Genomic DNA, 21574 nt, shown 5'->3' with positions numbered 1-21574 from the left:
TCCAACATTTTAATATAAATCAATTAGTTATATAACTATCTTTTTTGTATATTAATCAATATGAATATGAATATTCCAATTATTTCCATGCAATCCAATTTTTTACAAATCAATTAATTATATTTACCAATAATAATAAACCAAATAATTTCCCCCATATATTCCTCCAAACCACAACTTAACCATTCGTGCTTTCAACACAATATACAATTAATTATAGTATCTCAATTATTACAATTCCCTAGTTAAATAGAGCTGTTTTTCTTTTGTGTTTTAAAATCTTGAACTCTCCTCTTTTGCCCTAAATTTCCCATTGTTTGCAGTTTTGCACCTACCTTTTTTGGTGAGGAAAAAGAAAAAGAAATCTCTCTGCCTCATTTTGCCACGCTGCAGCAAAGACCCTTCTTTACTTTCGCTTTCGCTTTTTCAGCATAGTTAGGGGGAAAAAATCTCCAGCACTCTGCAACTAGCAACTACAGAGCCCTGAGCAAAACAGTTGAGAGCAAATCAGCTGAGAGTGGGGAAGCCGATCTAATCAACTTGTGCTAATTATCTTATGCTGAAGCTTTAAGGGGCTGTTTTTTCTATTTTTCTATTTTCGTCTACTCATTTGTTTTCTTTTAACACTGATCAGCTGTAGGACAGCCCCTTGAAGCCCGGGGGCAAGAGTTTAAACAGTTTTTTCCCCTCGGACTCAGGAGGCAGCTGGGAGCAACCCACCACTGCGCGGTGCATTCTTTCCCAAAATCGGGACTTTTTTAAAATGCCGTGGGACGCGGGACAAATTTTTCAAAAGCGGGACTGTCCCGCCAAAAGCGGGACGTCTGGTCACCTTAGACTAGGGGAGGCATGATAGCAATGTTCTATCTCAGGGGCTGCCACAAAGAAGAGGGAGTCAAGCTATTCTCCAAAACACCTGAGGGCAGGACAATAAGCAATGGGGGAAAACTATTCAAGGAGAAAGCAACTTAGGAGACATTTCCTGGCAGGTAGAACAATTAATCGGTGGAACAACTTGCCTCCAGAAGTTGTGAATGCTCCAACACTGGAAGTTTTTAAGAAGAGATTGGACAACCATTTGTCTGAAGTGCTGTAGGGTTTCCTGCCTAAACAAGAGGTTGGACTAGAAGACCTCCAAGGTCCCTTCCAGGTCCTTTTGTTCTGTTCTTCTACTATATATTAACAATTGTCTCCTCATTCTTAGCCCCCATTTTCTAGTAAAAAAAAAAAAACCCAGGTCATGACCTTTTAGGGCTCAGCACGTGAGCTAAGTAGCTTCACATTTCACTAGGCTCAGTTGCAAAGGTCGGTTGCTAGAAGTCAAAACCAACTTGATAGCATTTAAACCAGGGGTGTCCAAAGTTGGCAACCTTAAGACTTGTGGACTTCAACTCCCAGAATTCCCCAGGCAGCTTCTTGGAGTTGAAATCCGCAAGTCTTAAAGTTGCCAAGTTTGGACACCGCTGGTTTAAACATCTTGCAAACGCTTTAGGTAGTAGAAACGGGACAAGCGTGTTTTTCTGCCTCCGATCTGGAGATGGCGATCAGGTAGGCAACCTCTGTGCCTGAAAAGTGCATAATAAAGGAGTTAAAATCATCAAGTACTGCATTGCTAGAAAGGCTGGGAGGAGAGGAGACGCGCAGAGGAACTTCCTCTTCCGGATGGCTGATGGGAGGAAGGTGGTGTGCAGAGCGGCTTTTGTGCTGTTTCCATGGTGGAAGCAGCAGCTGGCAGGTGAGTGGAGGGCAGCAGGTGGGAGGAGAGTCCGGGAGCAACTTGGGCTGGAAGCGGAGAAGCAACTGGGCTGAAGCCTCTCAGCTGCGGCTGCTGCAGGTTCCTTCCCTCCCCAAATGGAAGCCCACTGGTGCTGCAGGCTGGGAAACTGGGGGCTGCAATTTCTGCTGGTGGGGAGCTTGAAAAAGCCTCTTTCAAGTGGAGGTTGGTTCTCCAGAGGTGGTGGGTGCTGCATCCCTGGAGGTTTGTAACAGAGGAGCTCATAGTTTGAAGGATCCTTGGAGGTCTTCTATTCCAACCCCCTGATCAAGCAGGAGACCCGATATCATTTCAGACAAATGGCTCTCCAGTCTCTGTTTAAAAGCCTCCAGTGATGGAGCATCCACAACTTCTGAAGGCTAAGCTGTTCCACTGGTTAATTGTTCTGGGTGTCAGGAAGTTTCTCCTTAGTTCGAGGCTGCTTATCTCCTTGCTCCATCCAGTTTCTCCTCCTACCTTCAGGTGCTTTGGAGAAGAGGTTGAAACCCCCTCCCACTTCTCTGTGGCAACTCCTAATGTATTGGAACACCTAGTTTTCCTTTTCACTAGGCTAGACATACCCACTTCCTGCAACCATTCTTTATATGTTTCAACCTCCAGCCCTCGAATCACCCTTGCTGCTCTTCTCTGCCCTCTTTATAGAGTCTCAACACCCTTTTTATATTGTGGTGATCAAAACTGGATGCAGTATTCCAAGTGTGGTGTTACCAAAGCCTTATAAATTGGTACTAATGCTTCACTTGATCTTGACTGTATCCCTCTGTTAATACAGCTGAAGATTGCATTTGCTTTTGGGGCCACTGCAACACCCTGCTGGCTCATATTTAAATGATTGCCGACTAGGATTCAATGTTCCCTCTCATAGATACTGCCAGGTTCCACCTATTCTGTACCTGTACATTTGGTTTTTCTTGCTTAAGTGTAAAACCTTAGAGGTTTTTTTTCTCCATTGAGTTTCATTTGGGCCCAGTGGTCAAGTCTGTTGAGATTCTTCTGTATCTTGACTTCTGGGGTGTTGGATATTCCTGCCAGCTTGGTGTCATCTGAAATTTGATGAGTTTGGTGAATATAAATCACCAGGACCTGATTCTCAGAACACCAGGGTTCTGAGGGAGCTGGCAGATGTTATCTCAGAACCCTTGTACCATATCTTTCAAAAATCCTGGGGTACCCCGGGATATTACCTGTGGATTGGAAAAGAGCTAATGTAGTTCCCATCTTCAAAAAAAGAAAAAGAAAAACCAGACCCAGGAAACTACAAAACTACAAACCAATCAGCCTAACATCGATACCTGAGAAGATACTGGAAAAAATAATAAAAAAAGAGATCTGCAAACATCTAGAAACAAAGTTTTAATTAAGAGCCAGCATGGCTTTGTTAAAAACAGATCATACCAAACTTCTCATTTCATTCTTTGACAAGGTGACTAAAATAGTAGATCAGAGAAATGCTGCGGACATAGTATATTTAGACTTCAGCAAGGCATACAATAAAGTGGACTACAACCTACTTTTTGATAAGCTAGAAAAATGTGGGAAAGACAGCATCACCAACAGATGGATTTCTAACTGGCTGACCAACCGTACTCAACAAGTAGTCCTTCATGGTACTACATCTACATGAAAGGAGGTAAGCAGTGATATGCCATAGGGTTCTGTCTTAGGCCCAGTACTCTTCAGTATCTTCATACATGACTTAGATGAGGGTATAGAAGGAGAACTCATCAAATTTGCAGATGACACTAAACTGGCAGGAATAACCAGCACCCCAGAAGACAAGCTCAGGATCCAAAAAGATCTTGACAGACTTGAATAATGGCCCTATCCAAAAACATGGAATCTAATGTGGAGAAAAGCAAGATTTTATACTCTTCTTAAAAAACTCCAGTGATGAAGCATCCACAATGTCTAAAGGCAAGCTATTCCATTGGTTAATTGTCCTCACTGTTAGGAAGTTTCTCCTTAATTCCAGGTTGCTTCTCTCCTTGATTAGTTTCCATCCATTGTTTCTTGTCCTGCCCTCTGGCGCTTTGGAAAATAAATTGACCCCCCTCTTCTTTGTGGCAGCCTCTCAAATACTGGAATGCTGCTATCATGTCCCCCCTAGTCTCTTCTCTAGACTAGCCAAACCCAAATCCTCCAATCATTCTTCATATATTTTAGTCTCCAGGCCTTTCGTCATCTTAGTTGTTCTTTGCACTTTTTCCAAAGTCCCAACTTCTTTGTAATGTGACCAAAACTGGATTCAGTATTCCAGGTGTGCTGTTACCAAGGCTTTATAAAGTGGTATTAATAACCTCATGTAATTTTGATTTTATGCCTCTGTTTATATAACCAAGGATTGTATTAGCTTTTTTTGGCTGCTGCTGCACACTGCTGACTCATGTTTAACTGATCGTCCACTAAGACTCCAAGGTCCCTCTCACAGTTATTGTTTTGGAGCCAGGTTTCACCTAATCTGTACTTGTTCCTTAGTTTTTCCTGCCCAGGTGTAAAACTTTGTTTTTTCTCCACATTAAATTTCATTTTGTTGGATAGTGCCCATTGTTCAAGTCTGTCAAGATCTTTTTGGATCCTGAGCTTGTCTTCTGGAGAGTTGGCTATTTCTGCCAGTTTAGTATTCTATTCCTGCAAATTTGATGAGTTCTCCTTCTATACTATCATTTCTATACATTTTCTATACTATCAATCAAGTCATTTATGAAGATATTAAAGAGTACTGGGTCTAAGACAGAACCTTGTGGATGTGGTATCATTAAGGACTATTTGTTGAGTATGGTTTGTCAGCCAGTTATGAATCCATCTGGTGGTGATGCTATCTATCCCACTTTTTTTCTAGTTTACCAAGAAGTAGGTTGTGGACTACTTTGTCAAATGCCATTCTGAAGTCTAAATCCAAGCATTTCGCTGATCTACTTTGTGAAAGAATGAAATGATTGGTTTGGCATGATCTGTTTTTAACAAACCTGTGCTGGCTATTAGTTATAATTTTATTTGTTTCTAGATGTTCACAGATCTGTTTTTTTATTATTTTTTCCAGTATCTTCCCAGGTATCGATGGTAGGCTGATTGGTCTGTGGTTTCCTGGGTCTATATGTTTTCCTTTTTTGAAGATGGAAACCACATCAGTTTTTTTTTCCAATCCTCTGGTAGTTCCCCAGTGCTCCAATATTTTTTTAAAGATATGATACAATGGTTATGAGATAACATCTGCCAGCTCTTTCAGAACTCTGGGATGTAATCCATCAGGTCCTGGTGATTTATATTCATCAAGATCAGACAAATGTTCTCTTACCATTTTCTTGCTTATTTTAATTTTTATTTCTAGTCTGTCTTTTACAGTTTTTGGTAGGTTGGACAATAATTTCCTTTTGTGTGAAGACTGATGCAAAGAATGAGTTAAGCAGCTCTGCTTTCTCTCTACTGCCTGTTACTTCCTTGCTATCTTCTCTCTTTAGTGGACCGACTGTTTCCTTGACTTTGTTGTTATTTATATGTGGAAACTTTTTTTATTATCTTTGACTTTTGTTGCAAGTCTTTGTTCATTGTAAGCCTTTGCTTCCTGACTTCATCTTTGTAGATTCAGGCTATCTGCTGATATTCTGCCTTAGTTATGTGTCCCTCTTTCCACTTTTTGTACTTGTCCTTTTTATCTTTCAGTTTATCAGAGAGAGAGATCTGCAACCATGCTGGTTTCTGTTTGGATTTCATGTTTTTCCTTTTTAGTGGTATAGTGTTTGACTGGGCTTATATGATCATATTTTTCAGTGTTTCCCACACTTGTTGAGTTGTTTTCCCCTTTAGGCTTTTTATCCATGAAATTTTGCTTAGGGTCTTCCTGAGTTTGTTAAAATCAGCTCTTCTAAAGTTTAAAAGTTGGGTTATATTCTATTGCTTGTGTTTGCTTTATATTGAATTTCAGTAAGACATGGTCACTCTCGCCCAAGGTTCTGAAATCTTCAACTCCTATCACTTTTTCTGTATTAATAAGAATTAGGTCCAGTATAGTTTTTCTTCTAGTTCCTTCCTCTACCTTTTTTGATAAAGTTGTCAGCTAAGTTGGTTAGGAATCTGTTTGATCTCCCACTTGCTGCAGAGTTTGTCTCCCAGTCTCAATGTCTCTGGAACCACCTGTTCCGAAGCCGAGTCACATACCACACACACACACGGGGAACGGGAGCTTACAGGAAATGCTGGAGCCGCGAAAATAGCTCAAAGTCAGAGTCGGCTGTATGATCTGCCTGTTCGGCTTTATCGACTGTGGGATCAGTTGTAGCTATAGCGCATTCGAATCCACTGCTCGCTCACTCCTCCTGTGGAGCCGCAGGCGCGGGCGTGTGATGTCATCGGCTTCGCCCCTCTGACCGCCTGTCATTTGGATTCCCATTTTCACGTCCTGTCTGTCACCTGTCACCACTGTTGTGTTGTCCTATTTGCATCACCCCTTTCACCGTGTGCTGCTGCATGTTCTCTGGATGCTCGCTGTCAGCCCCCCCCACCTGTCATGGTTATCACATAAGGCTTTGTGTCGAGGCAGTACTTGAGGCTCGACATGCCGCCCCCCCTACCAGGTTTCTTCCTGTAGGGGTAAGAACAGAGATGGTTACTGGTCTGTTATGTGGAATGGTTCCCTGGTTTGTGTGGGTGTTCTTTATGGAATCGTTTCAGCAACTGTGGGGCATTGAGGTCCTCAATGTGTACCCATGATGCATCTGTATCGGGATACCCTTTCTAACGCACCAGGTATATGAATGTCCCATGGCACATTTTTGAGTCAAGTATTGTTTCCACCTCATATATGTTCCCTGTTATGGGTCCCAGATGATTCTCAGGTATCTTCATGCAGGTAACTGGTTTTAGGAGGCTGCTATGAAAGACCGGGTGTATCCTGCCTAACAAGGGTGGAAGTTTCAACGCTACCGTCACAGGGTTTATTACTTTGGTTATGGTGAAAGGGCCTATATACTTCGGACCCAATTTCTTACTGGGTATCCGTAATTTGATATATTTGGTGGACAAGTATACTCTATCCCCCACCTTGAATGGTGGGGTGTTGCGTCTCCCCTTATCAGCATGTTGTTTGTATGCCGTGGATGCCATAGTTAAGGTGGCTTTTATGTGCGGCCAAATCCTGTTTACTTTCTCCATCCATCCAGGGGGGTGTTTCGGTCTTGCATTTGTACATCTAGCTCTGGGATGCCAGGAAAGTCTTTTCCCGATACTACCCGAAAAGGGGTATACCCCGTACTTCTATGTATGGTATTGTTATATGCTGCTTCCGCAAATGGTAGAAGTTCGACCCATTCCTTCTGCTGGTATGAAACGTAGGATTGTAAGTACCACCCCATTGGTGCTCAGGTGAAAGGCGGAACTCATTCAGCCGCCCCATTGGTGCTCGGGTGAAAGGCGGAACTGAGTCCCTGATCGGTCCCTATCCGCTGTAGAAAAGCTCTCCAGAAACAGGCAGTAAACTGGGAGCCCTATCATAAATGATCCTTTTGGGCACGCCATGAAGACGGTAAACGTTGCACGAACAGCTTAGCTAATCGCCTCGCAGAAGGTAAACCCTTACATGGGATAAAATGTGCCTGTTTTGAAAACAGGTTGATTATGGTCCATATCACAGTATGTCCTTCGCTCTTTGATAGTTCGACTATAAAGTCCATGGCTATATCATCTCATGGACGATGTGGGTCTGCTATGGACTGTAGAAGACCAAGGGGTTTGCCTGAGAATAGTTTGGCTTGGGCACAGACCGGACAGCTCCATACATAGGCCTCTATCTGGATGTGCATTCGCAGCTGCCAGAACTGTCTCCTAACCAAATGTAACGTTTTAACGAAGCTGAAGTGCCCCACGGTTTTTACGTCATGACATTGTTTTAACACTCTATCTCTCAGTGTGGAGGGGATATATATTTTCTCTCCTCTCCATACGTGCCCTCCCCTGTGTGTTACTGACATCCGATGCGTCACGAGCCATTGGTCAGTTAACAGTTCCTTTCGTAACTCCGCTATCCAGGAAGGAAACACTGGAACCCTATCTCTCACCTTATGCCCAGTTTGCCAGGGAGGAGCTATTAAAGCTTGTGTTATTTCGTCTCATTTGCTCTCGTATTGGGGCATACGGGATAGGGCATCAGCCAAGTAATTCTTCCCACCGGGTACGACCTTCAAACTAAAATTAAACCAGCGGAAATATTGTGCCCATCTGATCTGTTTTGTTGATAATCTACAGGGTGTCTGGAGGGTTTCCAAATTCTTATGATCCGTCCAGACCTTGGACTGTATATTGGTGCACTCTAAAAGGTGTCTCCAAGTCTGGAGAGTCCATTTCATAGCGTAAGCCTCCTTTTCCCATAAGGTCCAGTTCCGTTCTGTGGATTTTAATTTTTGGGAAACGCTGGAACCGCGAAAATAACTCAAAGTCAGAGTCGGCTGTATGATCCACCTGCTCGGCTTTATCGGCCGTGGGATCAGTTGCAGCTGTAGCGCATTCGAATCTGCCGCTCACTCACTCCTCCCGTGGAGCCGCGGGCGCGGGCGTGTGATGTCATCGGCTTTGCCACTCCGACTGCCTGTCATCCAGATTCCCCTTTTCACGTCCCGTCCGTCATCACTGTTGTGTTGTCCTATTCATATCACCCCTTTCACCGTGTGCTGCTGCATGTTCTCTGGATGTTCGCTGTCAGCACACACCCCTGCCCCCCGTCATGGTCATCACATAAGACTTTGTATCGAGGGAATACTTGAGGCTCGACACCCAGTTGATATCAGGGCAGTTAAAGTCTCCCATTACTATTGCGGTATTTTTCCTACATACATTTGTTATTTGATTAGCAAAGACTTCATCTATTTCTTCTGCTTGGTTGGGTGGTCTGATAGATAGTAGGGGCTCTTGGTTGTTTTCTTCCTAAGAATGACATGTTTCCATTGCCTCTTTAGATACATATGGAGGCTCATTTTTTATGGAAGCTGTTTGTTCCTTATTGTATTCGATTTGGGTGTATCCATTTTTTAAAATAAATTTGACTTTCAGAGTGCTTGAATTGCCTCTAAACACTTTACTTTTTCTTCTAGTAATTCAAATATTTTACCTTTAATACATACATAGTTTCATGCAAAGATGGGCATGATAAAGGACCAAAATGGCAGGGACCTAATAGAGGCAGAAGAGATTAAGAAGAGGTGGCAAAATTACACAGAAGAACTATACAAAAACGAGTTTAACATCCCTGATAACCACGATGGAGTGGTCGTTGACCTCGAGCCAGACATGGGCCTTGGGAACATCTGAGCAACAACAAAGCTAATGGAGGTGACAATATTCCATCTGAGGTCTTCAAAATCTTAAAAGACAATGCAGTAAAAGTGCTACACTCAATTTGCCAGCAAATTTGGAAAACTCAACAGTGGCCACAGGATTGGAAAAGGTCAGTTTACATTCCAATTCCAAAGAAGGGCAATGCCAAAGAATGTTCCAACTACCGCACCATTGCACTCATTTCACATGTTAGCAAAGTTATGCTCAAAATCCTACAAGTTAGCTTCCAGCAGTATGTGGACCGAGAACTACCAGAAGTACAGGCAGAATTTCGAAGAGGGAGAGGAACTAGAGATGAAATTGCCAACATACGCTGGATCATGGATAAAGCGAGGGAGTTTCAGAAAAACATCTACTTCTGCTTCATTGACTATGCTAAAGCCTTTGATTGTGTGGATCACAAGAAATTGTGGCAAGTTCTTACAGAGATGGGAGTACTAGACCATCTTATTTGTCTCTTGAGAAACCTATATGCAGGTCAAGAAGCAACAGTGAGAACTAGACACGGAACCACTGATTGGTTCAAAATTGGGAAAGGAGTTCAGCAAGGCTGTGTACTGTCGCCCTGCCTATTTAACTTATATGCAGAGCACAGATGATACACTCTAATGGCAGAAAGTGAAGAGGAACTAAAGAGCTTCTTGATGCAGGTGGAGGAGGAGAGTGCAAAAGTTGGCTTGAAACTCAACATTAAGAAAACTAAGATCATGGCATCCGGCCCTCTCAATACCTGGCAAATAGATGGGGAAGAAATGGAGGTAGTGACAGATTTTATTTTCCTGGGCTGCAAGATCACTGCAGATGGGGACTAAAGCCAAGAAATTAAAAGATGCTCGCTCCTAGGAGGAAAGCTATGGCAAATCTAGATAGCATACTAAAAAGCAGAGACATCTCCCTGCCAACAAAAGTGCATATAGTCAAGGCTATGGTTTTCCCAGTTGCAATGTATGGCTGTGAAAGCTGGACCATAAGAAAGGCTGGGTGCCAAAGAATTGAGGCCTTTGAACTATGGTGCTGGAGAAGACTCCTGCGAGTCCCTTGGACTGCAATGCAATCAAATTTGTCGGTCCTAGAAGAGACCAACCCTGACTGCTCTTTAGAAGGCCAGATCCTGAAGATGAAACAAATACTTTGGCCACCAAATGAGAAGGAAGGACTCACTGGAGGAGAGCCTAATGCTGGGAAAGGTTGAGGGCAAAAGAAGAACGGGATGATAGAGAACGAGGTGGCTGGATGGAGTCACTGAAGCAGTCGGCGTGAGCTTAAATGGACTCAGGGGGATGGTAAAGGGCAGGAAGGCCTGGAGGAACATTGTCGACGGGGGTCTCAATGGGTCGGACACGACTTCGCAACTAACAACAACAATGGAGTCATTTTTAAAAGATTGTCTGCTGTCTGCTCCCTCAGTGTGGAAGGGATTGCCACTCTCGAATTGGCCTTTTTAGTCACACTAGATGCTGTTTTAGGACCTCTTTCCAGAGCACGATACCATAGTCGTTTGAGGCTGAAAGATGCCACTGCCCATGCTCCCTGTTAGGAAATGGCTGTTACCTAACTGATTGGGATGGCAATATATAAACCATCAATATATGTTTGTATATGTGCTCGCTTCGGCAGCACATATACTAAAATTGGAACGATACAGAGAAGATTAGCATGGCCCCTGCGCAAGGATGACACGCAAATTCGTGAAGCGTTCCATATTTTTAATGAACATTAAAACTTAAAACAAAAACAAATATATATATATATATATATATATATATGTTTGTATAAAAACTGTGTTGTATAGCTTTAAGGTTGTATTGCTGTATTGCATCATACTGTGTCCTGATTGGCTAGCTCTGTAGCCAATGTCCTTAAGAGGGAGCTTGAAACATGGCTTATCTCTCTCTGCCTGTTCTCTGCTGCTCGCTGTTGCTCTCTACTGCTCACTGCTGTTTTTTGCTACTGTTTGCAAATATAGAAGAACTGTTATTGTGTATGACTACAATGACTGGTAAGAAGACCTTGTTATTGGAATATCCCTGGACTGACATTTTGACTATATACAGCTTTATCTGTGTATCACCTGGACTGTTTATTGGACTTTGCTTTATTTTTTTCCTAAAAGTAAAATCATATCACAACTCAGTGTATTTGTGTGTTGACTGTGATTATTCATAACTACTCTCAGCCGTTTTCATGTGCACACCCTTGCTACTCAAGGGTTATTGAGTAGCAAGGGTTATTGCATATTCCTTAACATTCCCTATTATGTTTTACTTTGGTGTAGTCTTCTTGTTTAGGTTGGGATTTCTCGTTTTGCTCATTGACTTTCAGAGCGCTAGTTGCCTCTAAACACTTTACTTTTTCTTCTAGTAATTCAAGTAGTTTATAGTTTGGATCCTCTATGGGCATAAGCTGAAACATATGGCAGACTTTGCAAGAACTATAGTGTCAGTTTCTATCTCCATGACTTTTTTCTTTGTTTGCTTAAAAATTAAAATTAAATTTTTTAAAAAATTTAAATATTTTCTGTTGCAAAGTGTCAGTTTACAATAGTTTACAAGAGTTCTTGACCTTTTCTCTTCTGTCTTGAAAAATTTTTCACTATCTTCCCTGTTTTAAGTATCTATCTCTTTTTCTGTAGTTTATTTTTTCCTCTTAGATCATTAAGAATTTAAACATTTCTAAAGAATTAATATAAATAAACTGTTTTTTTAATCTTTAGTTGAAAAAAAATTGAAAAATTGAAAAAGGAATATTATTTAAAAAATAGAAAAAAGAATTTTAAAATTTAAAGAATTAAAAATTGAAAAAAGAATGTTATTTAAAAATTGAAAAAAGAATTTTAGAATTGAAAAAGATTTAAAAATTAAAAAAATTAAAGTAAAAATGTTATTTAAAAAGAGCCGAAGTGGAGCAGTGGTTAGAGTGCAGTACTGCAGCTACTTCAGCTGACTGCTAGTTCAGCAGATCAGCAGATCAAATCTCATCGGCTCAAGGTTGACTCAGCCCCTTTCGAGGTAGGTAAAATGAGGACCCGGATTGTGGGGGCAATAAGATGACTTTGTATAAAAAAGAACACCACTTGGGGGGGCTGAAAGCCCTACTAAGCAGGTATATACAAAAGTATGAAGGCTATTGCTTAATGCATTGTAAGCTGCCCTGAGTCTCCGGAGAAGGGCGGCATATAAATCGAACTAATAAATAAATAAATAATAAATAAATTTAAGAGTTGAAACCACTGGTTTCATTTTGTTCTCCATTATGGATGCCAGATTGGAACCTTGCAAGCTCTCGTCTCTCGAGGAGCACTCCCTGAAGCGGCGCTGGAAACTTTGGTCGGGCTTCTCGAGACGAGAGCTTGCAGGGGGCCGATCTGGTGTCTGCGATGGAGAGAAAAATCCAGCTTCTTCTCCCTGCTGTAGTGCGGCATCAGGATTCCGCCTTGGTATATTTGCGGCGCAAGGCAGCCCTCGTTTCCTGCTGCTTGGGACTCAGAGTGGTGAACAGTGTCTGGTTTGGGGAGCAGCCAGATTTTGCTCTCCATTGTGGATGCCAGATTGGCCCCCTGCAAGCTCTCGTCTCTCGAGGAGCTTGACCAAAGTTTCCCACGCCGCTTCAGGGAGCGCTCCTTGAGAGAAGAAAGCTTGCATGGGGCCAATCTGGCATCTGCAATGGAGGGCAAAATCCAGCTGCTCCCCAGACCAGTCGCCATTTAACATTCTGAGTCCCAAGTGGCAGGAGATGAGGGCTGCTTTGTGCCACCAGCTGGCACAAATACACCGAGGCAAATGCTCATGCTTCACAAGATCAAGTAGTGCTTCGCTCCCGCACTTCTTCCGGCCCTTGTTGGTGCTCTGTGCACCTCGGTCTCTCAGGGAGATGATTCACTTCATCTCAGCCCCAAGACACTGGCTGGCCTATGAGAAGGAGAGAGAACCAGAAAGAGAATGAAAAAGAGAGAATGAGAGAGAGAGAGAGAATCAGAATGAGAGAGAGAGAGAGAGAGAAGGAGACAGAGAATGAAAGAGAGAAAGAATGAAAGAGAGAGAATGAGAGGGAGAATGAGACAAAATGAGAGACAGAATGAAAGAGAGAATCAGAGAGAGAAAGAGAGACAAAATGAATGAGATAATCTTCTTCTTCCAGCCTTCGTTGGTGCTCCGTGCACCTCGGCCTTTCAGGGAGATGATTCACTTTATCTCAGCCTCAAGATACTGGCTGGCCCATGAGAGGGAGAGAGAATCAGAGAGAGAATAAAAAAGAGAGAATGAGAGAGAGAGACAGAGACAGAGAATCAGAGGGAGAGAATGAAAGAATGAGAGAAAATGAGAGACAGAATGAAAGAATCAGAAAGAAAGAGAGACAAAATGAATGATAGAATCAGAATGATAGTACAGTGGACTAAAGCACTGTTATTAACATCTGCTGCTTGCAATTACTGCAAGTTCAAATCTCCCCAGGCTCAAGGTTGACTCAGCCTTCCATCCTTTCTAAGGTAGGTGAAATGAGGACCCAGATTGTGGGGGCAATAAGCTGACTTTGTATAAATATACAAAAGTATGAAGGCTATTGCTTAATGCATTGTAAGCTGCCCTGAGTCTCCGGAGAAGGGTAGCATATAAATTAAAGCAAAAAAAAAAAAAGAAATAATCAGAATGAGAGAGAGAGAAAGAGAGAGAAAAAGAGAGGGGGGAGAGAGAATGAGAGAATGAGAGAGAAAGAGTGGGAGAGAGAAAGAGAGAGACAAAGAGAGAGGAGGGAGAACAGTGCCTGAAGGACCCATCCCGTCACTGGGAATCCAGGTGCTTCAGCAAGGGTGCGCTGGATTTGTATTAGTGGTCCGCAAAATTTAAAATTATGAACTTGATGGTCCCTGAGGTCCAAAAGGTTGGGGACCCCTGATTTAAGTGATTATTCTAGTATTGCAGCATGATTGCTTTTTCATTGTAATATATACTTTTTTCATTTTTCACATCTCTAACCACTTTATAAACCATGTTACACTTTTCTTTGAATCTTACAGACAAACAGGACGGCAATAAGAGCACTCTGGACAACTGTCAATAACAAGGAACGTTGAAAAGGGAAGAAAATCAAGCCAGAAATCAAAATATTTTCCATTTCCTTCAGAAAAACACAGAATTTTCCTCCTCCTCCTCCAACAGCTGTTAGACAAAAGAGAGAAAATCAAGAAAGAATAAGCAGATTATGCAGAATTCAAGGATACGTTACATGAAAAGTCAAAGGAGATTATTTTTCAATAAGCAAAAAAGGGAAATATCTGGAACTGAGTGGGGAGAAAAAGGTCAATGGTAAAGCCATGTAGAGCAGACAATAAGGCAGGCCTCTTCCTGTGAGGAAGAAAACGGCTTCAATGAAAGCAACACTAAACAAGGCATTGTAAGAATTCCAGCCAGGTGATCCATGAGTGGATTGACTCCACGGAGACACTGTATGAGTGTCTAGACTGTGAGAAAAGCTTCATTAGAGATTTTCATCTGATGAGACACCAGAGAACTCACACAGAAGAGAAACCTTTTGAATGTCCTAATTATGAGAAAGTTGCAATTTCAGCCTGGTGATACACCAGAAGACTCACATAGGAGGGAAATGCTTTGAATGTCCTGATTGTTCAAAAAGTTTTGGTTGAACTTCCAGTTTGGTGATACATCAGAGGATTCACTCCACAGAGAAACTCTGTGTGTGTCGAGGTTGCAGGAAAAGTTTCATTAAAAATTCCCAACTCATGAGACACGAGACCATGCACACAGGAGATAAACCCTTTGAATGTCCTGATTGTGGGAAAAGTTTCAGTAGAAATTCCCACCTCATAATACACCAGAGGACTCATACAGGAGAGAAACCCTTTGAATGTCCTGACTGTGGGAAACGTTACGGTCAGAATTCCAGCCTGGTAATACACCAGAGGATTCACACAGGAGAGAAACCCTTTGAATGTCCTGACTGTGGGAAACGTTACAGTCAGAATTCCAGCCTGGTAAGGCACCAGAGGACTCACACAGGAGAGAAACCCTTTGAATGTCCTTTCTGTGGGAAAAGCTTTAATGACAATTCCAATTTGCTGATACACCAGAGGACTCACACAGGAGAGAAACCCTTTGAATGTCCTTTCTGTGGTAAAGATTTCAGCCAGAATTCTTACCTGGTAAGGCACCAGAGGACTCACACAGGAGAGAAACCCTTTGAATGTTCTGACTGTGGGAAAACTTTCATTACAAATTCCCACCTGGTAACACACCAGAGGACTCACACAGGAGAGAAACCCTTTGAATGTCCTGACTGTGGGAAAACTTTCATTACGAATTCCCACCTGGTGACACACCAGAGGACTCATACAGGAGAGAAACCTTTTGAATGTCCTGACTGTGGGAAAAGTTTCAGTCAGAATTCCAGCCTGTTGAAACACCAGACGATTCACACAGGAGAGAAACCATTTGAATGTCCTGACTGTGGGAAACGTTACAGTCAGAATTCCAGCCTGGTAAGACACCAGAGGACTCACACAGGAGAGAAACCCTTTCAATGTCCTGATTGTGGGAAAAGCTTTAGTGATAATTCCAATTTCCTGACACACCAGAGGACTCACACAGGAGAGAAACCATTTGAATGTCCTTTCTGTGGGAAAAGTTTCAGTCAGAATTCCTACCTGGTAAGGCACCAGAGGACTCACACAGGAGAGAAACCATTTGAATGTTCTGAATGTGGGAAATGTTTCATTGCAAATTCCTATCTGGTGACACACCAGAGGACTCACACAGGAGAGAAACCCTTTGAATGTTCTGACTGTGGGAAAAGTTTCAGTCAGAGTTCCTGCCTGGTAATACACCAGAGGACTCACACAGGAGAAAAGCCCTTTGAATGTCCTGATTGTGGGAAAAGTTTCATTACGAATTCCCAACTGGTGACACACCAGAGGACTCACACAGGAGAGAAACCCTTTGAATGTTCTGGCTGTGGGAAAGGTTTCAGACAGAATTCACACTTGGTGACACACCAGACGATTCACACGGGACAGAAACCCTTTGAATGTCCTCACTGTGGGAAAGGTTTCATTGACAATTCCAGTCTGGTGAGACACCAGAGGACTCACACAGGAGAGAAACCATTTGAATGTCCTGATTGTGGAAAAGGTTTCAGTAAAAATTCCTACCTGGTGACACACCAGAGGACTCACACAGGAGAGAAACCCTTTGAATGTTCTGGCTGTGGGAAAGGTTTCAGACAGAATTCACACTTGGTGACACACCAGACGATTCACACGGGACAGAAACCCTTTGAATGTCCTCACTGTGGGAAAGGTTTCATTGACAATTCCAGTCTGGTGAGACACCAGAGGACTCACACAGGAGAGAAACCATTTGAATGTCCTGATTGTGGAAAAGGTTTCAGTAAAAATTCCTACCTGGTGACACACCAGAGGACTCACACAGGAGAGAAACCCTTTGAATGTCCTGACTGTGGGAAATGTTACCGTCAGAATTCCAGCCTGGTAATACACCAGAGGACTCACACGGGAGAGAAACCCTTTGAATGTCCTATCTGTGGGAAAAGCTTTAGTGATAATTCCAATCTGGTGATTCACCAGAGGACTCACACAGGAGAGAAACCATTTGAATGTCCTGACTGTGGGAAAAGTTTCAGTCAGAATTCCTACTTGGTAAGGCACCAGAGGACTCACACAGGAGAGAAACCCTTTGAATGTTCTGACTGTGGGAAAAGTTTCAGTCAGAATTCCAACCTGGTGAAACACCAGTGGACTCACACAGGAGAGAAACCCTTTGAATGTACTGATTGTGGGAAAAGCTTCAGTCAGAATTATGACCTGGTGAACCATCAGAAAACTCACTCCGGGGAAAAACCATATAAGTGTCCAGATTGTGGGAAAAGTTTCCTTTGGAATTGTCGACTGGTGAGTCACCAGAGGACTCACATAGGAGAGTAACCATATGACAGTCCAGACTGTGCAAAGATTTCAGTACTAAGGATAGGCTTCTAAATCATAAGCTTATATACACAGGGGAGAAACCATTTAAGTGCTTTGAGTGTGCATGGTGCTTCAGGAAACCTTCCAACCTTATTGCACACAAGAAAATGCACCTGGGGCCCAAAGTGATGAGTGTAGAGAAGGCTCGAATTTCATTTCAAATGTCCCATTGTAAGTTCAACTGGGAAATTGACTCTTTAATTTGAGTACAAAGAATTTGCCTGATTTTTTGTCATCAAATATGTCAATGTATTAGATGGGAAGGAGGAAAGAAAAAAGTGGAACATGTTAATTTGATAAGGACTGTTTGGCCATTAGCAGCAGAAATTGCTGGATATTTTATTTTTGCAAAAATTGTAGAAATCTGCAAACATCTTCTTAGGAGTGTCCTTCCCAATTTTATCATTATAAATGATAGAAATGCCATATGCAGAGGCCCTGCCTTCTTTTCCCTAGGTGTCCTCAATATTTTCAGCCCCAGAATTCCCCAGGCAGCATCTTTTTAGAATAAGAGCACTCAGGCTATAGTTATAGACATGTAGACATTGTGACTCCTCATATAATGAGAAAACAAGAGGAGAAGAGGAATACTGTATTTTTCAATGTATAAGGCGCTCTAGAGTATAAGACGCACCTTAATTTTTGGGAGGAAAAAAAAATTCTGCCTCTGCCTACCAGCATCCATCGGTATTCATCTGGCTAGCTTCCTTGCAGCAAATAGCGAACAGCCAGGTCAGCTTCAGCACATTTTTGCAGCCTGATTCAGCATGAACAGCTGATTGGCGGGTGGATTAACCCCCCGCCCCCGGAATACCCTCAATCAGCTGTTCCAGGCTGCAGAGATTGTTACAGACCATCACTGCCTCTGTGCCTTGCATTTTTGGCCTCTGTGCCTCGCATTTTCAGCCTCTGAATGCTCCATTTCAGACTTGTTCAAGGCTGCAGGAATCGCCAGAGCATATTGCCGCCAATTGCCACCTCTGTGCATTGCATTTTCTGCCTCTGCATTGTGTTTTCAGCCTCTACAGCCCCGTTTCTGCGTGGTTCCAGGCCACTCATCCCGCCCAAAATCGCAATGCACAGCGGCCAAAAATGGGGCGTGCGGAGGCCAAAAATGTGATGCGCAGAGGCTGAAAATGCAATGCACGATGCGCAGAGGCGGCAATCAGTGATGATGTGCTCTGGCAATTTTCACAGCCTTGAACAGGTCTGAAATAGAATGTTAGGAGGCTAAAAACGCAAGGCACAGAAACCAAAAATGCAAGGCATGGAGGTGGCGATGGTCTGTGGCACTCCACTCCCTGCAGCCTGGTATAAGTCTAAAATGCGATGCTTGGAGGCCAAAAATGACCAAAGGGCGGGGCCAGCGGATGGGCGGGGCTACATTCAGTGTATAAAACGCAGCCAAATTTTCACCTTCTTAGGAGGAGAAAAGTGTGTCTTATACTCTGAAAAACACGGTAGTTTATCTTTTCCTAACAATTGCAGAGGTATCAACATTTATCCTTTCCTAACAATTACAGAAATTCATTGCGCCAAGCATCTCTGCTCAAATTTTGTCAAGAATGAGGCATGCAAGTGGAAGAAACCATACAAATAGCAAATATATTGGGGGAGTTTGGGGCAGTGACAAAAGCAGTGCAGAATTTCAGATGTAAATGTTCTGCCCTACAGGTGACCTTCATGGGGAAGAGCTGTAGGAATATTGAGTTGAGGAGAAAAGGGATTGTGTGTCAGGTCCCCATAGATCCTTATGGGGATGCTGTCATTCTGGCAGGGAGGGCCTGAATGCCATTTTATGACCTTTTCTTGTTTCTGCTCTTTTCTTAACTTTGATGTACTTTCCTGGGAATGGGAGGGGGGAGGAATTGTTTGTGGCCATCTGTTTTGTCTCAGCTCCAGCAGAAGGAGCAAGCAGCGCCTGAGAACAACTTCTTACCACCTTCTCAACTCAGAGGTCTCACAACTATTTTGCACCTGTGGATTGGCTCCCCGTGGATTGGGCAGAGGGGAGGGGTTTCTACAACTTTTTACCTAACTGTTCTGAGCGGCAAGTTCAGATCCTACCTTGCTCTACTTACTGCCACTGTCTCTCAATAAATGTTTCCTTTTGAAATCCCTCCTGTTTCAAGAGTCCTGCTTTCTTGAAGAGAGAGGAGAGGCAAGTCCTTACATTGTGTTTTTGAGCACAGGATCTCCAGGTTTATTCGCAACTCCTGTTGTGATCTCCTTCGCTTGGAGGTGCCTGCCTTCTTGTTAGTCTTTGATGGCTGGCGTGTGAGAGCAGCACCAAGGATCTGACATTTTGTGGTCCACCCTTGGTTGGAAAATGTGAGAAAAATTGTACAGTAAATAATGTTTCAATTTCTAAAGCAGCTTTGCATAAGAATCATGAATAGATTTTGAGAGAAAAAAAGGAAAGTGTCAGCATTTATGTAAACATTGAGACAAGGTAATCCAACACTCTTCCCAACACATGCGAGGCGTTTCCTGTTTTCTGTTTCTCTCCCAGAGCGCCTTAATTTTTTTCAAACATTTATCCTTTTTCATTGGAGCAGATCAGGACTAGTGTGTGGAGAAACCAAGATGTAACTCAGTGGTCTGTCTGGATAATCACAGGACTTTCCATGACTGAGTGGAGAACACAAACTGTATCTCCCTGCTCTTAGCCCAGCACTGTCACCCGCTCTACCCTATGCCCAGAAGCCCCAGTGCACAGACTAAAGAAAATATCTTGGGAGATATGCAAACTCCATTACTAAAGAGATGAGGGGAAAATATCTCCCCAAGTTCACAGCATACGGATCCTATTCAGAAGAGACTCACAGAAAAACCTATCTAATTCAGAGGAGTATAAGAAGATGGGAGAAGGTACAAGGAAGATTCTTGTGTCAGGGAATTGTGCAGCCTGTGTCCAAATGGAGTCAGATGCTGACAAGAACTTGTGGCTTTATGTAAATAAATATATTTACAGTAAAGACAGGCAAATGGGAGCAAAGTGAGGTAAAATCAACACGACAGAAACATCAGGTAAAACAGAGAGCACACAGGGTAAAAAGGCGGGAAACAAGGAAACTCTCCCTTTTCACTCAAGGCAGCCAATCACAGTTCAGATTGCCTCATGCAGTAGCCAGTTCTCTTCAATCAGCTGTAATGGTGTGTTCTGACTTTACACAACCCACACTGTTCCATCTTCTTACCACACGTATCATATGAGGATAAAAATAATTTATGTCATGATTAAGAGTGAAGCGCAGAGCAACAATAAACATTAATTGAATTTCATTATACAAAGAAGAAACATTAAAACTAACCCAAAGGAAATAGCAGAATACCCAACAAAATATTTCTTAAGATAAATGAGACCCCAAAAACTTACTAACACCACATATCTAACAAAATTGAGCAAACTAAAAGACAATCCAATGCCAGAGGAGATGATCCATGGGGCCAGGCCAGAAGCCACCAGTCCCTAATCAGAGGAATTCTCCATTTCCTCAGAAGAAAAGTCCGAAATTCTTACTAGATCTTCAATAAAAATGGCAGTGTAGAGTGCCCCTGTAATAAAGTTATCCTGATGATCAATCAGCCATGTCCTTTAGTGGAATATTCTATTTTTCTATTTCATTTTTTTAAAATGTATTTTAGAAATACATTTAAAATAAGTTTAGAAATAGTAGTAATTGTGAGAGGAATCTTGGAGTTCTAGTAGACCACGAGTGTCAAACCTGATTCTGTCATGTGACGTATTGCAACTTTTTTTTTTTTTTGCTTTAATTTATATGCCGCCCTTTGGTTTCTCAGGGCGGCTTACAATGCGTTAAGCAATAGCCTTCATACTTTTGTATATTTATACAAAGTCAGCTTATTGCCCCCACAATCTGGGTCCTCATGTTACCTACCTTTGAAAGGATGGAAGGCTGAGTCAACCTTGAGCCTGGTGAGATTTGAATTTGCAGTAATTGCAAGCAGCAGATGTTAATAACAGTGCTTTAGTCCACTGTACTATCAGGCTTCTTCTGTGGAGCTGGGGTGGGTGTGGCCTGTGTGTAACACATCTGGCCTGCCAGCCACCAGTTTAACAGGCCTGTAGTAGACAATCATCTAAATATGAGCCAACAGTGTGATGCAGTCACCAAAAAATCTAACGCAGTTCTAGGCTGCATAAACAGAGGGATAGAATCAAGATCATGTGAAGTGTTAATACTAATTTATAATGTCTTGGTAAGGCCACACCTGGAATACTGCATCCAGTTTTGGTCGCCACGATGTAAAAAAAGATGTTGAGACTCTAGAAAGAGTGCAGAGAAGAGCAACAAAAATGATTAGGGGCCTGGAGGCTAAAATATATAAAGAAGGGTTGCAGGAATGGGGTATGTCTAGTTTAATGAAAAGAAGGACTAGGGGAGGCATGATAGCAGTGTTCTATCTCAGGGGCTGCCACAAAGAAGAGGGAGTCAAACTATTCTCCAAAGCACCTG

General features: G+C 42.6%; 1 protein-coding gene and 1 non-coding gene across 2 annotated transcripts; both read left to right on the top strand.

The window, feature by feature from the left end:
• The first annotated feature begins 1600 nt into the window (after positions 1 to 1600).
• Positions 1601 to 19212, top strand: LOC132708957 (uncharacterized). Its single transcript, XM_060685443.2, has 2 exons — positions 1601 to 1735; positions 14112 to 19212. Exon 2 carries the CDS (start codon positions 14835 to 14837, stop codon positions 17049 to 17051), a length of 2217 nt encoding a protein of 738 aa, XP_060541426.2. The 5' UTR covers positions 1601 to 1735; positions 14112 to 14834; the 3' UTR covers positions 17052 to 19212.
• On the top strand, positions 10699 to 10805 carry LOC117658959 (U6 spliceosomal RNA). The gene has a single exon (XR_004589363.1). It is a non-coding gene; the product is annotated as a U6 spliceosomal RNA (small nuclear RNA).
• Positions 19213 to 21574: the final 2362 nt, after the last annotated feature.

The sequence above is a fragment of the Pantherophis guttatus genome, chromosome 2 (assembly GCF_059756535.1).
Source record: "Pantherophis guttatus breed Tessera chromosome 2, ASM5975653v1, whole genome shotgun sequence".
Classification (NCBI taxonomy): domain Eukaryota; kingdom Metazoa; phylum Chordata; class Lepidosauria; order Squamata; family Colubridae; genus Pantherophis; species Pantherophis guttatus.
Note: the sequence above shows the minus strand (reverse complement) of the source record. Positions and strands in the feature narration are given on the sequence as shown.

What these genes read in the sequence shown, in the direction of transcription:
- LOC132708957 (XM_060685443.2), top strand. Translation starts at nt 14,835, where the DNA reads ATGAGACACGAGACCATGCACACAGGAGATAAACCCTTTGAATGTCCT.